At 37.8% G+C, this 26381-nt stretch overlaps 1 protein-coding gene across 19 annotated transcripts in view; it reads left to right on the top strand.

Moving 5' to 3' along the window:
* The window catches only part of ABCC9 (ATP binding cassette subfamily C member 9), a 127891-nt gene that overhangs the window by 43266 nt on the left and 58244 nt on the right, over positions 1-26381 (top strand). For 12 of the 19 annotated variants that reach the window (XM_048216493.2, XM_048216496.2, XM_048216503.2 and 9 more), the window contains 5 exons: positions 4836-4944; positions 9276-9383; positions 16627-16699; positions 17597-17702; positions 26137-26175. In XM_048216493.2, coding sequence (XP_048072450.1) covers positions 4836-4944; positions 9276-9383; positions 16627-16699; positions 17597-17702; positions 26137-26175 — 435 coding nt within the window. The remainder of the gene's footprint in view (positions 1-4835; positions 4945-9275; positions 9384-16626; positions 16700-17596; positions 17703-26136; positions 26176-26381) is intronic. The other 7 variants (XM_048216507.2, XM_048216504.2, XM_048216508.2 and 4 more) reach the window with 1 other exon arrangement.

Below are 26381 nucleotides of genomic sequence, written 5' to 3'. Positions count from 1 at the left end.
TTGCAAAACAGAGTCATGAAATGAGGGAAAGTAGGAAAAGTCACTATTATCTAAAATATTAAAATATTTGAGTAAGAGTGATTTTCCAGGATGCTTGCCCCAATTTTCCACTTTGCTTTATTTGTAAGGAAATAATTTATGCGTTTTTGCTTTCCTGGAGGAGAATATAAGTTGATATGTTGTATCCTTTATAAATAATTTCAGTGAAGTTTTATGGTATTTGATGTATAATGCAATATCTATGTCCAAAGATGTTATTTGCCAAGAGTAAAATGTGTAAAAGCAATCCCTTGTTTTGTTGGAAAATAACTTTGTATCCTTTCTCTCATATACCTCCCAAAGGAATGTATGCTTGGCTAGTCCACGACAGTTACCTTTGATCAAATAAATTGTTCCTGATATTTATCATAGAGTATGTGTACTTCAACCCCGTTCCTGTTTACAAAAATGTTATAGTTCCTACAAGAAAAGTACATAATTGCCAGTGACAAAGTCAGTTATTCCAAATTAACATAACAGCACCTGTCCAAGGTACTCAAGCTTTATCTAAACACCCAAAGTGGAACTTGAAAAGTGAAGAAATAAAACCTTGAAGACTGGTATGAATTATCCAAACACATGAGAAATTAGTAAAACACTGACGTAGAAACATGGTGGAGGCAGGCTAGGAAATTGGTTGGTATCAAATATATCTGCTGTCAAATACTAGGACTGCCCTAGAGTACTCATTGTTCAACCTCCACCACGTCATTTTGTGTCTCTATAGTTCAGCTTCCTCACTTACTAAATGAGCACAATAATAGCTCCTGCTTATGGCAATTGAAACAATTAAATGAGATAGTATATGAACAGTGCCTGGCACATTGCCTAAATATTTTAGATACTTTACCGGTTTCCATTTTACTAATTTACTCCCATTTTATTGTTCTCCCTTCTGAGCTTCAGAGAGATATCTTCTGTGGGTCTACATGCACTTTTTAATACTTTGGGTACATTACGAGGTATTAGGAATTGCAAAGATGAAAAGTAGAGTAAAATCCACAGGGAACCTACAGTCTAGTTGGAGAGACCAGGAGGGGAAACTAAGTACAATATGGTGTGTTATGCTATTTACAGAGCTCTGCATAGAATGTCATGGGGCCATATATGGGGGTCGCTGAAGCTCATCGAGTGAGAAAGCAGACACTCTGGTCAGTAAAGATTTAAAAGAGTAGTGGCTCCTTTTAAGATCTTAAAGAATAGGTGGAGCTTGGTCAGTTGAAGAAAAAGGGAAAACGTTTTCAAGCTGAGAGAGCAATGTATTCAGGGGGGAAAGGGTGAGTAAGTAGGTGAGAGATCTTGGTATATTTAGGGGACTAAACATAGTTGAGTGTCATTGGTGACAGGTTCTGATGTGGAAAGTGGCAGGGGAGGAAGCTGGAGAGTAAAATCCTGAGCAGCCAGGAAAGATGCTAAGGGTGCGGAAGGCAAAGGAGTGCCATTTGTTATTTTAAGGAGAGGAATGCTACATAAACAGATTTGGATTTTTAATATATAACCCTGGCAGCATGGTGGAGATTACTTCACCCTTGGTCAGGATTCATGCATTTTCCATAATTGCTTTGCCTCAGTGATTTCTGAAAGGACCTCATATGAATAGGAAATGCTTTTTGTATTACCCATTTATTCATTCACCAGACATTTCTTGAGAAATTACTATGTTGTATTTTTGGCATTGGGCTAGATTCTGAAGATGAAAATCTTTGCTCTTGAGTTCACAGTATAATGGGAGAGATAGTAACAAAAAATGACAAATAGCAGTGCTGGGGACCCTCAGCCAGAGAGCCTAGAATGATGAGGGCAGGGGAAAGGAAAGGAAGAAGAGGCTTAGAGAAGCATTCATCTTGGGGTCCTCCAATATTCCTTGTAGTTGCAATTCCAAAGTGCGGTGTTATAGAGAGGAAAGAAAGTTCTCTCTATGCCCCAGTTATGCTCAGAAACCATTGCTTCCTGATGTTTAGCAAGAATGGGGCTCATTAATTCCATAAAAGCTTCAGTAAGATTTGTGTGTGTGTGTTAGAAAAGTGAAATGGAGGATGAATCAACTGACTTGACTTAAACGTCTAAGTCATTGGTTTATTCCTTCTTTGATTTATTCAGCAAACATTCATTGAGTAGTATGTGGCAGGAGCTCTACATAGAGTTACAAAGGCAAACGAGCCTGACCCCTGGACTTCCCTTTGTATGCAAAGACATAATATGAAATTGTTTAAAAGGTATTCCTTGGAATGGCAAATCTGTGCTCCTTAAAATCCACTCTTCAAAATATAAGAACAGAACGACAACTAAACTCTGTAAAGATAAAGATCTTTCACTACTCCCTTCCCTACTAAGATCTAAGAAGTAGATCTTAGACATTCCTGTCCCAAGAAAAGCAATTGTAACTACGTATGGTGACAGTGTTAACTCGACTTATTGTGCTGATCAGATTGCAATATGTACAAATACTGAATCATTATGTCGTGCATCTGAAACTAATACATGTCAATTTAAAAAGTAAAGAAGAAATACCTGTCATTTAAGACAAACGGCCATTTCATACCACATTTCTAATGTTGGCTTTCCAATCTATATGGTCAGTATTTGCTGACAAAGGCTCAAAGGAAGTACACAAACTGAAGCTTTTCTTTCTTTCTTTCTTTCCTTTTTCTTTCTTTCTTTCTTTCTTTCTTTCTTTCTTTCTTTCTTTCTTTCTTCCTTCCTTCCTTCCTTCCTTCCTTCTTTCTCTCTCTCTCTCTCTCTCTCTCTCTTTCTTTTGTTTTTTGAGGGGGTCTGAAATCCTTTTCTAAATAGCAGTAAAATATACACAACATAAAATTTGCCATTTAAACCATTTCATGTGTATAGTTCAGTCACATTAAGTACATACACATTGCAGTACAACCATCACCACAGTCCATTCTGGAAATTCTCTCCTCAAGTTAGAATCTATATGCATTAAACAATAACAATTGCCTCTCCTCCCAGGCCCTGGAAACCACCACTGACTCTCAGTCCCTATGATTGACTCTTCTAGGTACCTCATATAGGTAGACTCATACGCTAGTTGTGGGGGATTTTTTTGTGCCTGGCTTATTTTACTTAGCATAATGTCTTCAAGGTTCATCCATGTTGTCATAAATCTATTACACTGAATCAGGAATTCCAGAACTCTGGTGCAGGTGCTGTTGAAAGCAGTATGGTAGTTCCTCAAAAAATTAAATGTAGAATTAGCATATGGTGCAGCAGCTCCACTTCTGGATATATACCCCCCAAAATTCAAAGCAGCAGGAACTTGAATAGATATTTGTACACCCAGGTTTATAGTAGCATTATTCACTGCAGCCAAAAAGCGGAAACAACCCAAATGCCCATCAGTGGATGAATAAACAGATAAAATGTAGTGTATACATATGGAGGATTATTCAACTAAAATTCTTCTTAAACAATTATCTTTTTTAGTTCTCTGTAAATGCGGTTTGGAAGCTAATAATTAGAGTGCTGCAATGGAGTTTATTCACCTTTCTGTTTCCAGTGAAAAGAAGCAGTTTCTATGGCACGCGAGGCCATCAGGCTTAGAGATAATAGGCAAAAGACTGAGTTAGATTTACTTTTCTTCATTTTCTTAGTCTGTTACACACACATATACACACACACACACACGCACACACAAAACAAGCTTTGCAGACCTATTTGGAGGCATTTAACATGACTACAAGCTCAGATGAAAAAAAATACAAATAATTTTTTGTTTCAAATCTTTATTTTCCAGTTTCCTACTACAGACAACATTTCCCCTGTGGTTGATGCTGCATGTGCCAGGCTAGATTTGTTCACCTTCAGCATCCTAGCATGCTAAATGGAGCATTTCTTTTGCAGCTTCACAGAACTTTCTTTAGCATATTATTTTATTTATAGGAGGATGTTTTTGAATCATGCTCTTGTTTCTTTGGTTCTTTCTTCTTGCTCCTGATTCTATAACTGGTTTGAAAAAGTTAGAACGGAAGGGGTAGGTGGGCCAAGGAGTCTTGTGTCCTGCCCAAGGAGACCATAATAAAGCATGTTTGCAAACCACTCTTCCAGAGCCAGGCTTCTCAAACTGTAATGTGCTTATGAAGCATTTCTGGGTCTTGTGAAAATGAGTATTTTGATTTAGTAGGTCTTGGGTGGGGCCTGAGAGTCTCTGGTAAGCTCCAGGTGATGCTGGTGCTGTTGGTCCTTTGCAACATTGAACAGCAACTCTGTAGGGGCCTGTCTTCTTGCCAGATTCAGAAAATATGTGTAGTATATAGTATTTAAGCAAGATAGCAGAATGGTCATGGACCCCAGAGCTGTGTGTTATATGCTAAATGCTTTTAAGCAGGCTGTTTAGCTTCTCTATAACTTATTTCCCCTCGTTTGTAAAATTAGAATAATGGGTAAACTTCCCTCATTGGCATTATTATGTTTAACCACTCTGTTTCAAGTTCTTCCTCAACTCTACTGTCTTTGACAAGAGACATAATTGCAAAAAAAAAAAAAAAAAGTGCAAAAAACTCTGGCTGCATTCAAGGGGTGACAAATTGTTTCTGGTTTTCCTGAGACGTTTCTAGTTTTAGCACTGAAAGTCCCAGGTCCTGGGAGCCCATCATTCTTGGGTAATTTAGTTAGGATGCTTGTTCCTCAGAGCTGAATTCCCAGTTGGTCTTGAGAAATGACTCTCAGAGGTGGCTTGCTCAACATGATAATGAGTGAGGGAAATGATTGTTTATTTTGGGAGAACTTGGTTGTTGGTGGTTTTATTTTTAACCCCCTTTTTATGTGGTTGGTTTTCGCAGTGTTCAAAAGCTGAATGAGTTTCTCTTGAGTGATGAGATTGGTGAGGATAGCTGGCGAACTGGTGAAGGTTCTCTTCCTTTTGAGTCCTGTAAGAAACACACTGGAGTGGTAAGTGCTTTTTCTTATTATTGAAGCTGTGACTAGACAACAGTCCCAATATTGGATGATTTTAAATGAGTGCAATTAGAAGAAATTGCAAGCTCCACTTTTAACCTATATAAAGAAAAATTGCCACCTGCTTCTACAACAAACTTCGGTAGTCTAAGATTCATGAACAAATGTGTAAGGCTTGTCATTAGAAATCATCAAAGAATCATCCCAAGAGGGACAGCACATGTTCAATTGAAAAAATATTAAAAGGTTGTCTGCCCCAAATTTTATATAAAAATAATACTAAATAAGCTTAACAACTCCCACACCATATTCTTTTAATGCCTTTTAGCTGTATTACACTTTTTAGTTTAAAAAGTGCTTTTGATGCATTTTATCTTTTGACTCAATACATCATATTACCTTATTTTTTCTTCCAACTGAATATATTGAGTTTGTGTATTATGTGGCTTGAACAAAGTCATAAACTTAGTAAACAGCAGAGCCAGAATTAAAACCTGAGTCTTATAACTCCTGAACCATTTTATGCATCCATCACACAAATATTTACTCAATATCTACATACAGCTTGGAAACATGTTCAATATTATTTTGTCATGTATTACGTGTAATATGATGTGTACCATATATGTATTTGCCTGTGTTTCTGGACTTATTGGCTACCCTGTACTTCAGGGGTATAGGTATGAACAAGGCAAACAAGCTCCTCCTTGTCACAGTTATCTTTCTTAAGGTGGGAGGCAGATGATAAACAAGTTAAAAAAGTGAGATAATTTCACTTTGGGAAGAAAATAAAATAGTGTACGAGAGAGTGACTGGGATACTGGAAGCCGGGTGATCATTTCCCAGAAAGGCCCCTCTCTGAAGAGCTGGCATTTGGTCTGAGACCTGAATGAAGAGTACATACCTGTTCAGCAAAGATTGGGGGAAGAAAGCATTTCAGGCAGAGAACCAGTAGATGCAAAGGCCCCGAGGTAGAATGAATTTGATGTGCTTGAGGAACAGAGAAACTTTGGTTGAAGCCTGGTGAAGAATGGAGAGATAAGATAAAGTAAGAACAAGGATTGAGGGTCTGGATTGTATTGCTGTGAAATAGGAAACCATAGGAAGGTTTTAAAGTAGGGACTAATAGAATTTTGGTTATCTATCTATCTATCTATCTATCTATACATCAGGCTTGAACTCGGGACCCTGAGATCAAGACCTGAGCTGAGATCAAGAGTTGGATGCCTAACAACTGAGCCACCCAGGCACCCCAATTTTGGTTGTTTTTAAAAGGTCACTTTGGCTACTGGCTTGACGGTAATCAGTGGAAACAAGAGTAGAACAGATCAATAAGAAGATTATTACAATAACATAGGCAAGAAATGGTGATGGTTAGAATTAGTTTTTGTGGCAGTTGCAGTGGACATTGTGAGAAAGTGATCGAATTCAGTGTACTTTTTTTTAGGTTGAGTTGATAAAGACTTGCTGGTAGACTGGGTAGGTAGGCTAAGATGTGAGTGGACTGGTGTTGAGGTAGAATCAAGAAGTGTATTTGCACATGATAATTTTGAGACATTCATTGACATCTAAGAAGAGAAGTCAGCATTAGAGATGTAAATTTAAGAGTCATTAGCCATTAGATATTTAAATCAATGAGACTGGATCACATCACTTTCTTGAAAGGTGTGTCTCAAAAATTCTGAAGAAAGACTTTAAAATTAATATGTATGTTTCATAATAATAAAATAGAAAGATGCTATTCTAAATGAGTCATGTTATAATTAATATTAGTTATTCGTGTTACTATTAGACAAAAATATGAATAGATTTACTATTTTTGTAACCAAGCAAAATTACACATGCAATCTTCTGACTGGAATTAATTGAGGTTTGGAAAGTCTTTTTACCAGGAAGTCAATCTATATTAAATTTTTCTCTACATCATGTTTAAAACTGCTAAAAATAGTTGAGATGAACACTCATCTATATTTAGACTTGCTGTTTTCTTCTGCCTTTCTGGAGTTTTACTTTACTCTCTGTCGTTTTCTTGAGCCAGTGTCATTTTGTCTGAGAAGCTACCACCCACGCCTGTATACGCAGGAGTAACCGTGCCTCAAAATGCTAGTTTGCTATTGTGTGGACATGGACACAAAGACAGGAACACATTATAGAGTGTCTATACTTTGAGGCAGCAGGAAGGTCAAGTACTTGATTAGAACCAGCATTGTCATTCTTTGGATTATAGGAGATTACCAAAGAACTTACTAGGTCATCTTTCAGAGATGTGAGGATGAGCAGAGTGGATGACCTCATGAATGAGGATGTAGGAGGTCAAGTTTGTGGAGTTAGGGAAATCTGAAGAACCTTTTGTATGAGATGAGGGATAGAAGAAAAATTGAACTGAGAAAAGGTTTTTGGAAGGAAAAAAGAACCCTCTTCAAATGTATTCAATATCTTCAGGGTTATTGAAACCAGACTGGACTTCTGATGTCTTTCAGGGTCATTCATCACTGCTGATGGGCCAAACCACAAACGACAAACTTTTTAAAATGGAGTGAAAAAAGCTGTGTGTTTGAAAATAACACTAATGGAAACTTCTTCTTGAGAGCTTAAGATGCTATGTATTCTGTAAAAGCTTAGAGTTAAGTGGTTTTGGCTGTAGAATCTCCATGGAGAATTAGTGACATTCTAGAGCCAAAGTCTCTTCAAATTACATCTGTGGAACTCCGACTCAAATCTCTGTCAACACATCTCCTCCTCCCACCCTCTTCTTAGTTTTGTGAAGAACATGACGTCATTCCTTTTGGACCTCTGGGGCAATAGTACTATGGAATTAAAGACTCTAGAAGACAGAGGATTTATGTAAAGGCATAGACTCGTCTTGTGAGGAAGATACACTTAGCTTGAAGGATACCGACTTTCTACATCTCATGCAACATACTTCCAAGGTCATCTGTGAGATTGTGAAAAGAAAAACAGAACTAAAATAAAATTTCAGGAACAATCTCTCTACTTTTTTTAAGTTAAAATGCATTCAGTATTTTCTATGTGACAGAACCACTGCTAGTTTTCCTCAGTACCTTTTTAATCTGTGTATTTATTTGCACATAGCCTAGCAATGTACTATTTGATAATTTGATGTTCTGTTGATATAACAATTGATGGAAATTGGAAGAGCAATATCTTGTTTGGATTAAATTACCGATTATTTGAGGACATTTCTAATTCCCATAGTAGAATTCAGTGGATTTTTCAAAAAGATAAACCTGCAATTCCAGGCCAAAAGAAAAAAAAAAGTTTTACAATTCTAGAATACTTTGCTTTTATAGGTAATTTAACAGTTCTAAAGTATATTATTACTTAGCCTTCATAACATCTATAAAGTATTTGAGTAAGACAGATAATTATTTTTGTTGAAATAGTTGTTCACTAGACTCCTGGCACAAATTTTGAGCTTATAAATTTTTCTGTATTAGGGGTTTACAGAGCTGAATTTTCTACCTTCTCTTTAGTCATCTGTCTCTACTGCATGACATTGAAGTCAAATTTAGAGAATAACATATTTCTATCTGTATGACCTAACTGAAGTTCCTTTTAAGTGTGGGAAAACTGTCCAACCCCAGCTAGCATCCTCTTTATGTGGATGCTTTAGTCCTTTGACCAGGAAAAATGCTATAACATTTGAAAAAGACTAGATCATTCTATTATACTTACATCCGCGTTATATGTTTATATACTTATGGAACAGTATATATGCATATTTGGACCAAAAAAAAAAAAAATCCCAGAGCCTTATGGTTTTTCTCATTCCACAGTGGATCCTTGGGTGATGTGTAGCCCGATCTGAGTTATGTGAGTGTATGAAATTCAAAATCCTCATGATTCAAAGGGTGATCAAAAATGTACTGTTGGAGCATTTACAAGCTCACTGGCCTCCCAAGTAGATTCTAGTTTAACCTGAGTTAGTCTGCTTGCCTTTTGACACACACGCTGTTTTTCACTGCCTGGGTATATTTATCAGGAGAGCTAGAGGAAGACTATCCAAAACCTAGTTTGGAGCTCTGCACTTACAATTCCATCTGTTCCAAGTATCACATCTTCGTATTTTCATTTTTCTTAAAAGGCTTGTGAATTAGGTTTAAAATGATAGCTTAAGGCTTTTTGTTATTATTATTTTTTTTGTTGAGAAGCCACTGAAAGAATTAAAATATCACATTCACTTTGCTTCTTTCTTTTTCTTGAAATTTCAAGTGGAGAAGTAGCAATATGAGTTAATGTTCAGTAAAACATCTTTTTTTTCATAAAGCTTCAACTTGTGTTTTTTTTTTCCATTTGGAATGCAGCAGCCGAAAACTATAAACAGGAAGCAGCCTGGAAGATATCACCTGGACAGCTATGAGCAATCAACCCGGCGTCTACGTCCTGTAGAGACAGAGGATATTGCAATAAAGGTTATTTTATTTCCTGGATTCTTGCATGACCAGAAACATTTAGGTTGCTATTTTATGGTGAAGTTCTGTAAAAGTGTCCTAAATCGTGTCTTTAAAGTCTCTTTACAGTGATCACCAATCCTCATAACATTTTCAGAAGTGTTCTGATGAGTTTCATTGCCAGGTCTGCCTTGCCTCCCAACCACGTTTCTTGCCCCAGCAGCTCTTTTTTAATAACTGGAGCATGAGCCTTCTCAATCTGCGTTAGAAGCTAGTCTCCAACGTATTTCTCCTGTCATACTCTTACGTTCCTCTACCTAGTGAATTGATTTATAGAGAACACCAATATTATAAATCCAGGTTGTAAGGAAATAAATTAGATAGTGGTTGTCTTCAACCAGGAGAGGCTTAGCCAGTGTTGCATGTGTTCTCCCGAGCACACACACACACACACACACACACACACACCCCGCTACCGCAGGGTTCCCGGTAGTGCCTTTGATCTAGTTTCAAACAGCGTTTTGTGCTCTCCCAGCAAGCGTGCTTAGGTAGAACAGGCCACGAAGGGATAACCAGCTGAGGACTGATCATGGGTCCACATAGGGGTCAGTGCTCCACAGGAACAGATGCTGAGCAGTCCAGGGCTCTTGGACATCGGTGCAGCCAGAGTCCTGGAAATTAGCCCTTTTAGAACACTCTGCCGGACTGCTGGGGCTCTCCGACTCCCTGTGCTGCCCAGGCCAGTCAGAGAGGGAGGGAGCCTCCGCGCGGAGTTTCATAGAGCCCAGGGCTACATTTAGATCTCCTCTCTCTCTGTATTGCCTGACACCATACTTTGCAGTTGGAGCAAATGTGTGATTGGATAGAATAAGCAAATGCTAGCCCAACCTCTGCTGTCGATTTGGTGTGTGACTTTTGGGCAAATTACTTCGCCTCTCTGAGCTATGGTTTACCCATCTTGTGGTGGGGATGCCATTTTAGCATGGTTGTTTTGAGGATAAAATATGTCACATGTCAATTTTAAAGAGCTTTAGTGATTTTAAAAAAATTTATAATAATTTTTTATTATATTATGTCACCATACAGTACATCCCTAGTTTTTGATGTAAAGTTCCATGATTCATTACTTGCGTATAACACCCAGTGCACCACGCAATACTTGCTCTCCTTAATACCCATCACCAGCCTATCCCATTCCCCCACCCCCCTCCCCTCTGAAGCCCTCAGTTGGTTTCCCAGAGTCCATAGTCTCTCATGCTTCATTCCCCCTTCTGTTTACCCCGCCTTTCTTCTTCCCTTTCTTCTCTTACCGATCTTCCTACTTCTTATGTTCCATAAATGAGTGAAACCATATGGTAATTGTCTTTCTCTGTTTGACTTATTTCGCTTAGCATTATCTCCTGCAGTCCCATCCATGTTGCAGCAAATGTTGAGAACTCGTTCTTTCTGATGGCTGAGTAATATTCCATTGTATATATGGACCACATCTTCTTAATCCAGTCATCTGTTGAAGGGCATCTCGGCTCCTTCCACACTTTGTCTATTGTGGACAATGCTGCTATGAACATTGAGGTTTGATTTATTTATTTGACAGAGAAAGAGCACACGCAGGGGGAGCCGCAGGCAGAGGGAGACTGAGAAGCAGGCTTCCTGACATGAGACTCAATCCTAGGACCCCGGGATCATGACCTGAGCTGAAGGCAGACACTTAACCAACTGAGCCACTGAGGCACCCCTGGAGCTTTAGTGATTCTTACCCTTGGATGTACATTAGAATCCCCCAGAAAGCTTTAAGTGTGTGTGTGTGTGTGTGTGTGTGTGTGTGTGTGACTGTGTGTGTGTGTGACTGTGTGTGTGTGTGTGTGTGTGTGACTCTGTGTGTGTATGAATATGACCCAGGCATCATTGAAAAAAATAGTTCTAGTAGTTCCCTAACAATTATAATATGTGGATAGGGTGTGAAGTACTATGCTGTGACAAGGTCTGGAATGAGAGACTAAGAAGGGCCCTTTGTGCTTCGTACTTCCAGTTGTGCCCACATAACAAGTTATATGTATGACTACAGAAACAGGATCAGTTTTTTTTAATTGACATTTTCTATTCAATATAGTAAGAGTCTAAAAATACATCTTTTCCATGTGCCTTACTAAATTTGTTTTTATTTAGAACGTAAAAAAACAGAGGCTATCATTTGTTTTTCTAAAGTTGACCTTTCATGCACCAAAAAAAAAAACTCCACAAAAAAAAAGCAAAGACAAAAAACTCAAAAAAACTGCTTAGTGATGGGCCCTGCAGTTTCAGGCCACCGTCAAGCCTTTAAGTTTTTATTCATGGTGGAAATTCTCAAGTTGGTAATAACTCATTTGTCTTTTTGAAATCTTTTTTTTAAATTGTGAAATAGAACATGCCTCCAGAAAAGTACATAAAATATATATGTACCACTTAATGAAAATGTGAACCCCTGTGCAACCAGCAAGAAAAGTACACCTTCCCTCCGAAGGTCCTCCCAACACACACGTTTGCTGGTCCCTCTCATATCTCTCCAAGACACAATTGCCATCCTGACTTTTATCGTCATCTTTTCCTGGATTACCCCTACTATGCGTGCCTCCCTAAAACATATTTTAGTTGTTTTAAGTTTAAACGTGTGTGTGTATGTGTGCGCGTCTTGCTTCTTTTGCTCGTTAACGTATGTCTCTTTCATCCGGATCGTCCTGTGAAGCCGTACTTCATTCATTCTCATTGCTGCGTAGCATTTCAATGTATGAATGTGCCGAAATTTGTCTGCTCTACTTTCGACGGGCTTTTGGTAATTTTTGCATTTGGGGCCGTTGTGAACAACTGCCGAGTCACAACGTCTGTGTGCATCCTTAACTTTCCCAGATAGTGGAAAACTGTTTCCCCAAGTGCTTGGGCCCATTTACACTTTCACCAGTGGTGGTCAGAGTTCCAGTGGCTCCTCATCTTCACTACTGCTTCCAATGTTTTGCCAAAGTGTGTATCGGGAGGAGGTGCAGTCGTATCTTGTGGTTTTTATTTGCACTTTTCTGATGTCTAATGAGGTTGAGCGGTTTTCAAGTATGCATGGGCCACGTGGGTTTTGATTTCCTCTTCTGTGACTTGCCAGCTTATTTGTTCCCTCCCCTTTATAAATTTCTGGACACTAAGTCTTTATACTTTAGCTGTTTTGGCAGTTATATGTTACAGAACTCTTCTTCCATTTAGAGCTTGGCTTTATCGTATCAGAAGCTGTTAATTTTAGTGCAGTCTGGTTTATATAACTTTTCCTTATCGCTGATGCTTTGGGTTTTTTTGGTCTCATTTACGAAAACTTTCCCTACCCGAGGTCATGAAGATGATTTATATTAACTCCCAAAATCTTTGAAGCTACACCTTTCACTTTCAGTTCTTGAGTTGACCTAGGATCCATCTTTGTGTTTGGTATGAAGTAGGGACGTGATGTAGTAGGGAAATCGGTAACAAATAATTTTGGTTGAAATTTAGCAGTGGTAAATTTAGAGGCAGCAATTTTACTACATTTAATAGTGAGCCCGTAAGGTCTGATTTAACTTTTTATATGACATCTGGTTGTCCCAGTCCCTCTTATCGGTCACCCTCCCCACCGAGATTCAGTGTAGTCTCATACACACATCAGGGATCTTTTATATGTCTGGACTGATTGCTGGCTTCTTTTTTTTTTTTTTTCCATTTGTTTCTTTCTCCTAGATTCCACTGTTATGATCATTATAACTTCCTAATAAACATTGACATATTTTAGGACAAGTTCTTATATGTTATTGTTTTTCTTCTAAAATATCTTAGCTATTCTTGGCCCTTTTGTGGGAAAGAGGCTTAGGTGTTTTCAGAGTTTACAGCTCTGAATTTGTCCTTTTCTTTATACTTGGACTTGGTATTTCCCTACTCCTTGTTTTAATGAACTTCTTTGCAAACTACATTTTATTCAGGATTTTTACTTATTGGTTATTTTCAGCAGGAGGAAATGAACAATGATCTGTGTAACATCTGCTTTTAAATTTTTAAAAATTATTTGATGGACCTAAAATTCACATAGCATAAAATTAACTGGTTTTTTAATTTATTTATTTTTTAAAGATTTTATTTATTTAGGACAGAGAGAGACACAGTGAGAGAGGGAACACCAGCAGGGGGAGTGGGAGAGGGAGAAGCAGGCTTCCCACTGAGCAGGGAGCCCGACGTGGGGCTCAATCCCAGGACCCTGGGATCATGACCTGAGCCAAAGGCAGACGCTTAATGACTGAGCCAGCCAGGCGTCCCCAAATTAACTATTTTAAAGTGAACAATTCAGTGGCATTTAGGACAGTCACAATATTGTGCAACCATCACCTCTTTCCCATTGCAAAATATTTTCATCACCCCAAAAGGAAATCCCATACCTATTAAGCAGTCACTCCCCATTTACCCCTCTTTCTTGCCTCTGGCAACCACCAATCTGCTTTCTGTCTTTATGGATTTATCTATTCCGGATCTTTTATGTAAATGGATCATGCAATAAGTCACTTGCTTCTGTCTGGTTCCTTCCTTTACTTTTAATACATTCTTTCCCCTAATCCCCATTCCTCATTCCTATTCTGTACCACTCCCCCGCCATTATGGTATCAGCTCTAATGTGCTCAATATACGTGCCTAAACATACTCATATCCTTGCAAAATATGGAATAAGCATCTATGTGCTCTTGGTCTTCTGAAATGTTTTCATGATGGTTTGCTCCTTCTTACAACACTACTGTGTTCTGTAGTATGCATCACTGCATTTTCCTTACTTCCTAGAGATGGACATGGCTTTGCCTCCATTTTCCTTCTATCACAAACCATGCTATGATGATCATTTTTGTACTTACCCTTTTATGAACCTTCGCAAAGATTTATATGTTGTCTGATTTTCCAAGGTCAAACGACTATCTAGGGAAACCTAGGATTTTAACCCTGGTGGGGACATGAGACTATTTTGTAAAAGGCAGGAGGGAGTGGAAGTGCTGGTGGTTGGTGCAGGGGAGATTAACTTTGACCCTCTTCCATCATCCCCTTCGAATGGAGGTTGTTCCCTCTTTTACTTCTGTGTAGTGATAGTGCTTTCCTCTAGCTCCTTCCCTGCTGCTTTCAGACCATATCTTTTCCTCTCTCACACCCTTGCGAAGTTTTGGCATTGTCTACCTTTCTCACATCTCTTGTCAGAGGATCTCATCATCACTCTGCACCATCACTGAAGACTGGGGGCCTAGTTCCCTGTCCATCTCTCCAGCTTATTTGGTGCCATTCATGGATGTGGTTTAAACTTCCAAGTGCACAGCTCTCTAGTATCCCAGCCCGGAGATGTCTTACTCTGCTCTCACTCCATTTCCACAGCCTTGCCTGGGGTCACACCTGGCCACCACCGGGAACTGCTGCTCCTCTGAAATCTTAAACTCTATTGTGTCAGTCAGTCCCTGACACCAGAACCCTACCTCCAGTTCTCTCAGGCCTCACCTTTGCTGACAGTGCTATTTAACTTTATGGAGACCTCTAGCAACTTGAGCCCCTTCTTTTTCCCACAGTCCTTTAGCATTTTCTGTAAGCAACCCAACTTCGTGCCTTCAACACTCCTAGAAGAGGCTGCCGAGCACTATGGAGGAAACAACACAATGGACCGGTTGGCAGAGCCCCACATTTACGATCTTCCCGCTCCACTGCCCCTCAGTAGTTCCTGGCGATCCTTTATGTGCCTCCCATCAGCATTAGTTTCCTCAGCCTCCCATGGCTCTTCCGCTTTCAGCACTGTCTTCTCACCTCCTTCCATGTCCCCTTTGACCTCTTCTCTCTGCAGATAAGCTTTACTCCCAGTTCACTGAAAACACCAGATTATTTCTCAGTTCCATGCAGGCCCACTTCCAATCGCAGTTATAGTTTCAGCTCTTTGAGCCTCAGAGAAACAGGGACCCTCAGCCTGTTTAATTCTTGGAGCATCGTTTGTCAGTGAGCCACAGTATCTTAAACCTCTGACCCAGCTAGCTCTATTCATTATTTCCCACATGTTTCGTAGTTTTTTGATCCTGTGCCTATTTGTATGGTAGGTCTTCACCCCCAAACGCCTTCATTGTAATTCAATATGTTTTCCAAAACTAGCTAATCGACCTCCTCTTTCAAAAAAAAAAAAAAAATTAAACCCCATCTCAGGCATGAGTGGTTTTCTTTTTGTTACACTTATTGTCTGCCTGTCCCCTCTATTTGTTACTTAGCCCATTCCGTCTTGTACTGTACTTGCTCCTGTCCATGGTCTATTTACTCAACTGGCTGCAACTCCAAGCAAGCAGGGAGGAGGTGTCATACCTCCTTTGTAGCCTACATCGATATGACCACAGCACCTCACACAGAATGGGTGCTCAGCAAATATTTGTAAAGCAATCAGTAATGCAGCCCTTGCATGCCACCCTCCTCCCAGGGCTAATTTCATGTGCAACTATGTGATGGATATTACTAAATGTCTTACATTTTATAAGCTAGAGAAAACCTACGTTGAAAATGGCAAACTCGTCTTTTCAAGCAGCTTCAGTCCTTTGATTCAGGCCTTTCGTTTCCCATTTTTGTAACTATTAAAACTATCAAGTCCACCTCATGCCTTTAAATAGATTGCTTTGGATGACTACAGGTCTTGTGATCTTTGCTGGTTGTTGAGGTTTATCCCACCAATATATGTTACCTCATTTCTGCGCTTTATTCCTCTCTTCCTTTTACTCTTTGTTTTAACTTCATTGAATAGACATTAATCCACACAGTTCAGGAAACTCCTTTATTACTAAACCTTCCTCCTTGGTAACAGAATCATTTTGTTGGAATAATTTGTCATCATTTCCACTCTATACCTTGCATTACCAGGATTCTGGGAATTGCCTAAAAGTGAGAAAGTAATCAGTGTTGGGGTTACATTGAAAAATATCTGGGATGATTGCTTTTTAAGAACACTTTCATATAAATGATCTACTAATCCCAAATTCTCAGAGAAAATTGTAATTTTTAGCCTTTCATAATATCACTAGCTCAAAAACCCTTCTTTCACTTCCATTCTTTTTTGTTTTTCATTTATACCTCTCAATAGCTACAAGTCTAAATTAGAATTTCACCACTGTATGTTCTACCTTGTACTGAAAGTCTTTTAGTGCTCTAAAGAGAAAATGCTTTTAATTGAAATTATTCTCTAACACTAAATATATACGTAGTTTTAGAACTTAATTTATGTGTTCTTTTCTAGGTCACAAATGGTTACTTTTCATGGGGCAGTGGTTTAGCTACATTATCCAATATAGATATTCGAATTCCAACAGGTAAGAGTCCTTTGTTACTCATTTTTAAAATTTTTAATTATCAAAACTATGGATTTCCAAGATAATTGATCTTAACAAAAAAAAAAAGTCTTTTTAAACATTATGAACATGACCGATAGTTTTTTTGTTTTTTGTTTTTTTTTGGGTTTTTTTGCACCACATAGCTCATAAGCCACGGTATCATTGTGGAAATGGCTGGAAATGCTAAGACCTGCCTTTCACTACAGAGTGTACAGACGTCTGGACAAGTTATGATTTGTCCATTTAAAAATGGGATAGTTGATTTTTTGTTTTGTTTGAGAAAGGATTTAAAGAAAGACTATATATGTAAGATAATTATTTTCTATCCCTGAAGACAACTAAAGTTTTCAAGCTATCTAAGGCTCAAATGCACAATAATATTTATTTGAAAGGTCTAGGTAATTGAATAAAAATACACTTTTGACATGGCCTAATGGCCAATAGGTTGGGATTTTTCTATTTTACATGCATATAAAAGTAAGAAATTGGAGAAGATGTCTTAATGCCAGCCCAAATCCCTTTCAACTCAATCATCAATCTGAGTCACAACTGCCTTCTTCTCCTGAATGAGTTGCATAATAAAATTAAAACTAATCAAGATTATTTAGGCAATTATTTCATTGCTTTCTTCATTAATGTCAGCTGTTCCCATAGTTGGAAACAGTAAAACAAGACCTATATCTTTGAATTTTTCTCTCCCTTTTCAAAAAAAATTGTGTATTAGAGAAAGAGTTATACCAAATATATAACTTATTGCTGGAGACCAAACGTGGGCCATTGATTTTGAAACATCAGCCTTTCTAAATGTATTTTAGTTTTATTTTACTAAGAGGATTCCATCTCCTCCTGTTATTATCCTTTATTTAATTTCTCTAGGTCAGTTGACCATGATTGTGGGCCAAGTGGGATGTGGGAAGTCTTCTCTTCTCCTTGCTATCCTTGGTGAGATGCAGACACTGGAAGGCAAAGTTCACTGGAGCAAGTAGGTATATTTTTAATTGGTTTCTATTGCTCTGTCATACATCTGATGATCTTCCAAGGGAAGAAATTAGAGCAATAGATTCCCAGGTTAGGAGGAATCTGTTAGGGGATCTGAGGATCCCCTCAGAAATAGGTACAGCTTTTTAGTGGAATCCTTAAATGTCATATATTAAAAATTACAAAACAGTTTCTTACGTTTAAAATACTATAAACTAGTATGATTGGGATTGTAAAGATGGATTTTCAAAGCTAAATGAGTAACATTCATAGAAATAATTTGAAAATTCATCTTGAATTAAAAGAAGTTATGAAAAGCTAACATTATTCATAAAGCTTAAATGCAAACAGAATCGTAATGGTTCAGTGTTCAGTGAAGAAATACCAAGTAATCTTTTCCAAACTCTTCATAGGGGGCTAAGAAATCAACCTTTCACACCCCTTTCACATCCAATTTAAAGTAATCTTCTTAAAAGAAATATCTAGTAAGAGAGATATAGGTAGGTCAGAGTGGCATGGTGTGTCACTGTAAAGGCATGAAAAAGGAGATATCTAGCATGCGGTTTCTTCTAAATATTTATACAGTTGGCTTGGGGTCTTCAAAGCACAATGCAGTAGTAAAGTGACTCAGAACCATAATTATTACATTATATAATATTATATAATTATTTAGTTGGACCTACCTAGTAGATTCCCTATAAGCAGTTTATGAAGAAATTGGCTACAGCTTATCTAAGAAATTGGATTGTAGAACAGTGGTTCTCAACCAGTGTGATTTTGCTCCCAGGGGAGATATTTTTGGTTGTCACGCTGGGGAAATAGATTGCTTCTGATCTGGTTGGTAGAGGCTAGGGTTGCTGCTAAATATCCTACAATGCACAGGACCTCCCCCCGCCCTCCTCCCCCACACACAACAATCTAATATTTTGCACCTACCGTTGTGAACTCTATTGTTGCTGACTCTGCTGTTTATACACAGATATGTATCAAGAGTGAGTAAAGACTATTTAAGGGCATTTTAAGAATTGCTTCTATGTTAAACTCCAGTGAAGAGAAGGAAATGTGTGGATGTGAAATTTGAATTGGAAACATCCTATATTTGGTATCATGGATGAAAGAAGGAGAGTGAGAAATGTTGAGTGTAAATTTTATTCTTGGCGGGCCAACCTAAAAGACAGTAGGCATGAAACTGTTCAGTGAATATCCAGAAGAGAGCTTGGTAAATAATCTCTATCTGCAGTTTGCCTCATGACGAGTTCCTGGTGATCACTAAGGTTAGGCGCCAGGCTGTATGCCCTGCCACTATCTCCATCCATCCTGGATGACTGTAGGTTTTGAGAAATAGGTTTTACTTGATTAAATTATGTTGTGTGACATGTACAACCATAATCAAGTTATTTAAGTTTTATTTTTACCTTTGTTTCACTGTCATTGAAACAGAAAGAATGGGAAACAGTGACAGAAGAAGCTTGAGATTTTATTTTCAGACCTCTAGGATGTTCTTCTAATCTAGTCTTCTCTAGTGTTATTTAAGATTCCACTTAGGCCAGATCGACTGCCACTGTGATCATTAATAATCTTTATCATTTTGTTAATGGATAAATAAATGATACGATACTTAGGAAAGTATTTTACATAATCTAGTATTTTTTTTTTTGCATTCCTAAGCAAGATATCCTATCTCATTTCATAAAGATAGTGAATTATTTCATTTAAAATAATATATATGGGGTACCTGGGTGGTTCGGTTGGTTGGGCATCCAGCTCTTGATTTTGGCCCAGGTCATGATCTCGGGGTCCTGGGATGAGCCCTGCATCAGGCTCTGTGCTCAGTGGGGAGTCTGCTTGCCCTCACCCTCTCCCCACTTGTTTTCTCTCTCTAAAATAAATAAATAAATAAATAAATATTTTTAAAAATAAGTAAAATAACATAGTATAATAAAGCTTGAAAAATAAGATAAAGTTATCAAGAAAAATATAAGATTTAAGTAATCTGAGACGTGAATAGGTAGAAATGCATGGACTGGAGTGCTGCACACTTATAAAATATGGAGTACATATTTCACTCTGATCTTCATGAAAGCTAGGCAAACAGGAAACTAGAGATAAAAACATACACTCACTCAACAGAGGTTAAGAAATCTTTCTTATGGATCCTAATAATAAAAGCGAATAAAAAAAGATTATATCTTAGAGATGGAGTCAATAGGATGAAGGTGTAGGAAAGGATTTATGATAATTCTCTATTTGTAAAATCCTCATAATTTAAAAATCATCTTTTTATGAACACTTGCCTTCACAGACAATAATCCCATCTCTTAATGGCAGAAGGACTGAGATTTTCTTCAAATAATGTTTGTGTTGGCTTAGAGACACACAACTTAAAAACTAAGCCTCTAAGAGATTTGATAAACTAACAGAAATTCTGTTTTCCTTTAATACCAGAATTACTTAATTTTCTTCTCTGGTATCCTTAATCTCTAATAAAACGTATTTTCAGACCAGGAATATTCAGAAGATACTGACCTTCTTTTAAAGAGTTATTTGTAATAAATCTTCATTCTGTAAGAGGCTGTTGTGCCTAGTCCAATAAGGAAAGGCATAGAAATGTTATTAAAGTGAAGCTAACTTAGAAATGATCAGTATTGATAGGTTGATGATGTGCAAATGCTAAGAAGTACTTTATTTTAGCAGATTAAATTGTCTGATACTTTTGGAAGCTCAAAAAAAAAACCCCAATAAACTAAATATTAGCGTAAGTTATGAAGTGCCTTGCTGTCATTATTTCACCATTGCACGTATCTCTGGTTGCACAAATTTTATTTTTACATGTGTCCTGGCACGAGCAAAGTCCAATAAAGTACTTTGCCCCATTGTGGTGATAAATATTTACTTTAGGCGGGAGAGAAGGTACTGCTGTTCATCTAGGACATACCTACATGGGTAGAACCAAGTATACAAAGACCTCTGTAGATGTTCTTTTGGAAATTGCTACATTTGACCTAGTCTGCCATGTTGTAGCCCCAGAACAGAAAGGTGAGAGAGACAAGGAAGGGACTAAAAAATTCTCCAAAATTGTCAGAATGCCAGGGTTTTTACTCCTGCATGTTGGTATACTTGATGATTGTTGAAAAGCAAATGTTTTGGGGTACCTGGGTGGCATAGTCGGTTAAGTGTTCAACTCTCGGTTTTGGCTCAGATAATGGTCTCAGAATTGTGAGACTGAACCTCACAAAGAGCTCCACATTCAGTGTGGAGTGTGCTCAAAGATTCTGTCTCCCTCTGCCCCTCCCCCTCCTCTCTAAAAATAAATAAATCTTGAAAGAAAGAAAGAAAGAAAGAAAAGAAGAAAAGAAAAGAAAAAAGAAAAGAACATATTCTGCCTGAATGAATTTGTTCTTCCCTAGTTGTCTTAATAAAAAATAATTCCTACTGACATCTTAGGAGCTAGAACTAAACTACTCTACCTGATGGGCGGCTCCAGTGAGGGAGTCCGGAATGTGTAATAAGTGTGGTAATCATGTGAGACACCGACATCATTTGTTTTTAGTTTCCCACTCTTTTTCTTTCCCTCTTGCCCAGGCTGCTAACAATCCTCCTGTGCTGATGTTCTATCTTCTAGTGTCTTCATATAATCAGCTTTATAACAGTGGTTCAATTATTCTGAGACAGGTGAATTGAGAAGTTACTCCTTTTCATGTGACTTTGCCTGGCATGAAGGAATAATAACACATTGAGTCAGCTTTCCTGGATTAGATATAATTCAGCATGTTTGTGTCCACATCTAGCTCCATTCCTCTAAATTTTGGCTTACAAAAGTCACCCTTTCCCATTCCATAAGTATCAACCATGACACCTGAAAGTTGCTAGCTATCAAGTTTAATTTTTACTCTTGAAGGAAAATACACACAAATCCTTCATGCAGAAGGGAAATCTTATGCCATTTTCCAGAAGAGGATTTTCCACGTGACCTGTTTTCTCCTGTGGCTCTCAGTGCTGTTCACCGCCACAGTGAATGGTGGAGGATGGGTCTGGACGCAGTCCTGATGACTTTCATGTAATCAAATAAAATCTGATGTTGGAAGTCAGAGATAATTCTATTGATTTTGGAAGAGAAAAATAGTCCTCCACAGTCGAATTTGATTAAACAATGCTGCTGTGTAGAAGGTTGTACAGGTGGTCTTTCGAAGTTAAAGACTATAATATGACTCACGGAAAAAGAAAGAGTAAGATTTTTTTATTTGTTCATGGAAGATGTCTACCTACAAAAAGAACCATATCTACCTTCTCTTTCTTACTCTAATACTAGTATATCTTTGATATGCAAATCACTATGATAGTCGCTAGGGGAAAATAACTGAGCAAAACAAGTCAGGCCCTGTTCTCATGAAGCTTACTGCTTAGCAGGGAAGGCCACAAGGAAGTAAGAAAATAATTTCATGAGTAATTATTTGGTTAAATTTTTATAAATTCCAGGAAGAAGTACAGGATTTTATAAGAACAAATAATAAGTAACCTAACTGACTTGAGTCGGTGGGGTCAACAAAACTTTTTTAGGAGAATGCATAAATGAATGATACTTGAACTTATATTTTAAGGATAAACCAAAATTAATGAGTCAAAAAAGTAAGGAGCTGCAATATAAGTGGAGATAGAAGGTGGGGAAGAATATTCTAATTCTTCTTCAGTCTTTCTGTGGTCTGCTGTAGTATCCTCTTCCTTTACGTGGCCATTAATTTCTATCTTTGACTTCAGTTCTTCTCTGAGTGTTAACAACATACTAATGTACATTTCTGGCCAAGATCTTTCTTCTGAAGACCTAATAGCTCTTCCAAAAGTCTTATATAAGCTGCGTATTGAACACAGCCAAACTGAGCTCATATTCCTCATATCTACAATACGTACTTCTCCTGTATCTTGGCAGGGGTGTGTCCCCACCCACTGAAATCAGTTGGTGCATGCCCAAGTCAGAACTGAAAGATTCAACCTAGATTCTTTTCTCTCTCCGTTGCCCACACGATCCAACCAATCACTTTCCTTCTGTCTGTCCTTAACATTTCTATGCCTATTTTAATTTGCCTATTTCAGGAGAATTGCATATGTGAACTATTCACTGTAATACCTCCCTCACCTTTCTTCATACTGTTATGACATGTACCTTCCTAACATGAAAATCTAATTACTTCATATATATATATATATATATATATATACATATATATATTTTTTAGTCACTGGCCAAATCATACAAGAAATATTCCAAAGACCTTTGCATACTATACCAGGACCTTTCATGATCTGGCCCCTGTCTAACTTCTTAAGCTCGTATCTGCCATCCTCCTACCCTTATTCTTGTCTCCAGTAACTCTGAACTGCAGGTATTTCCCAAATGCACACACTTCCTCTGTAATGCCCTTCCCTAGCCTCACTTTTTTTCTAGTGTCAACTAAGATATTATCTCTTTGACAAAGCCTTCTCTTATTCTCCCAGGTAGATTGAAATGTGCCTTCTCTCCTGGTCCCTTGGTATTTTATTTAAGTAACTAATGTGGGTGCTCTCCTTAGTAGGCTGAGCTACCCCATATCCAAAGCATGTTGTCTTTTTCTCTTTATCTGCTTCACATCTAGTCCAGCCCCTGGCTCTTTTCTATTTTTATTTGTGGAAAAACAGCACTCTCCCATCTCTGTCTCTATCTCTATCTCTATCTCTATCTCTATCTCTATCTCTATCTCTATCTCTATCCTGTCTCTATCTTTTTAATCTCAACCCACAGCCAGCTCCAGCTACTATTCTAGCCCCTTCCTTTTGTAGATAAAAAAATATTAAAATTAAAATTAAAAAACCTTCACTCATTCTTTCCAGTTCCTCTTATTCTCCTCTTTCCTTAGCCCACAGCACTCTGGTTCCAACCTCTGCCACTCCACTGAAACTGTTAAGTCCATCAGTGGCATCCTAGTTTTTAAATTCATCGGGTACTTTTTGATGATCATGTTACTTGATCTCCTGGCCGTTTAACATTGCTGCCCATACCTTTTCCTTCAACAGGTCTCTTTGCTTAATTTCCACTCACGGTTGAGTTTACCTCAAAGCATTTGCCTGTTCCTCTTGGTCCTTTCTCCAGGTGTCTCTTCCGTAGCCATTTATTAAATAGTGCTGTTTTTCAGGTTCTGACTTTGTCCCTTCATTTCTGCCTCTGTATATACTTGCCTGCCAATCACATAGCTTCCTATGAATTTAGTTTCCTCTATCTGGTCCTGTACTTGTGTTCTGTTATGAAACAGGTTACAATTGTTGGAACTCATTTATTGGCTTTTCACTAATAAAGGATGGACTCCAAAGCCCTTGATATCTAAGGCATATATTGGGAGGGAAAATCACCACAAAGTCTTCATTTGTTTACCAGATCTCTCTCCTGAGTAAATTCTGCTTCCTGGCCATGGTCATCAGATATCCCTTGGGTGCCTCAAACGAAATGTGTCTGATGTTGAATTTGCTATCTTCCCCCAACATATGCACTTTCTCATCTGTGTTCCTGGTCCACAACTTCTTCCCCTCCCATCTTGTCAGTCACACAATCTAGGTATCTTTGAAGGTGTCCACTTCTCCTTATTCATTCACCATTACTCTAATTCAAAGCACTGCCTTCATATCTCCATTACTGGCCACTTCCAGTGGTCTTTCTGCCAGTCTAGTCATGCTCCCTCCAATTTGTTTGGTACATTCTGCAGTCAGAGTGATATTTCTAAACTGAATCCATCTCACTCTCTCTTGTTTAAATCCTTTCAGTGTTTGTCTGTTGTTCTGAAGACAAGTTCAATAACTGTAAAACTGGTTTATGAGCCTCTTCGTTATCTGGCTGTGCATGCTTTTTAAGTTCACTACATACTTTTCTTCACTTGCCATTTAGACCCACATTTTAGCCATGCCGAATTTACATCAGTTCCTTACAAGACCAGGATAACTCAAGGCCATCCAGTATGTGTTTTAGTGGCTCTGAAATACTCTTCGCCTTTACTTCATCTAGCTCACTCTTGCTTGCCCCTCTGGCAGGAGCTCTGCTGTATACCCTGACTTGCCAAGTGTGGATTGGATGTTCTTTCCCTAGGGAGGTGATCAATACTTTAAAATTGATATTGAATAAATATAGTTGGAATTTAATGAATAGTAATTGAAAAAAAATTGATGCCTTCCAAATTCATATGTCCAATTCGGGCTGACATTTTCAAACATCTGGTGAGCATTCTCACAAGTCTAATTGGCACTTTTGGCTGAATGGCCAGTAGGCAAATTAATCCATTAATTTCTGCCATACACCTGCTTCTCTTCATCTGTTTTCCATCTTCCTCAAAGTAACTAAAACCATTGAGTTCATTGACTGGTTTTTTACCATTAAAAAATCAAATTTCTTGATATCTAAAACATATTATATGGAACTATCACTTAGGTGAAATTGTATATTTCATTTTTTTAATGAGCAACTTAAGTCAAGGAATAATCATTATTGAGATGGAATTTTTAGTCTGAGATTGTTTTTTCCTGCCTCCATTAACCATACCAAGATGTTATTAGCAACGTGCATGCATGAAAATCTTAGTAGCTCAAAGTTAAACATCACCAGGCAACGTACTTAGGTATATTTTCTCCACAAAAGCACATGATGCTTTCCAAAGCCAAATCAGATCTATTTTGGGGGTTCCACTAGACTTTAATTTTGTGTGTAGTTTTTGAATTCAGGTCTTTGAGAAGGATGGAATTCAATTACATTATTAAAATTCAGAACAATAAAATGAATAGGTCTTCAGGTGTTTCCCCCCATAACATAGATATAACTAAGTGTTTTTAGGTAAACACCTCTTTATACATAAATCATATCAGTAATAATTAATTATACCCAATTGTTGCAGTTTGAACTATTGTACATGTCTGTCCTTCTCACCAGTTCCTTAAGGGCCAGGCTGTGTCTAAACCTTTTAAGTTTAGAGCTCCCAAAATGTTCTTCTTTTCATGCCATAGGGTAGCTAATTAGGAATTTAAATAGATTAAATTTGAATTTTAAAGGGAGGGAGGGAGGCCTTGGAGATAACCAAATCCTTGTATCCACTAGGAAACTATTCTAGGAAGATTACCTAAATTTACACAGCTAGTTGGAACCGAGTTGGGGTAGAACCCAGATTACTATATGAATCCAGATTTTATATGTAATCGAAAATGCTATCTATCTTTTGGAATCTTACTAAGTAATTATTTCCTAGCTGATGAAGACATAAAAGAAAATTATTATCTGTCTGGTCTGTCTTTGAAATTAATATCAAAAACCATTTGGGAAACATCGCCATTTAATATGTTCAGTGTTTATTTTATTTCTTACCTGATATATGCACACATTCATTCTATATTTATATTTCATAATTAATGAACATTGTTTGCCATACTTGCAGTGTAAATGAATCTGAACCTTCTTTTGAAGCAACCAGAAGGTATTATTTCTATTTTAATCTGCGTTTAATAAGAATAACTTTCTTCCTCAGACTTTACTTAATACTGTCTCTTACTCCTGGTCATTTTATTCATTCTGATAGTGTACGAAGTTATTTATTAAAATGTGCCGACATATTTCCAATAGCAGTGATTCCCAACATTTACAGGCTGCTAAAAAATTAACTTGCCAAACAAAATGGCCCAT

This window comes from Ursus arctos, unplaced genomic scaffold (genome assembly GCF_023065955.2).
Source record: "Ursus arctos isolate Adak ecotype North America unplaced genomic scaffold, UrsArc2.0 scaffold_26, whole genome shotgun sequence".
Classification (NCBI taxonomy): Eukaryota; Metazoa; Chordata; class Mammalia; order Carnivora; family Ursidae; genus Ursus; species Ursus arctos.
Note: the sequence above shows the minus strand (reverse complement) of the source record. Positions and strands in the feature narration are given on the sequence as shown.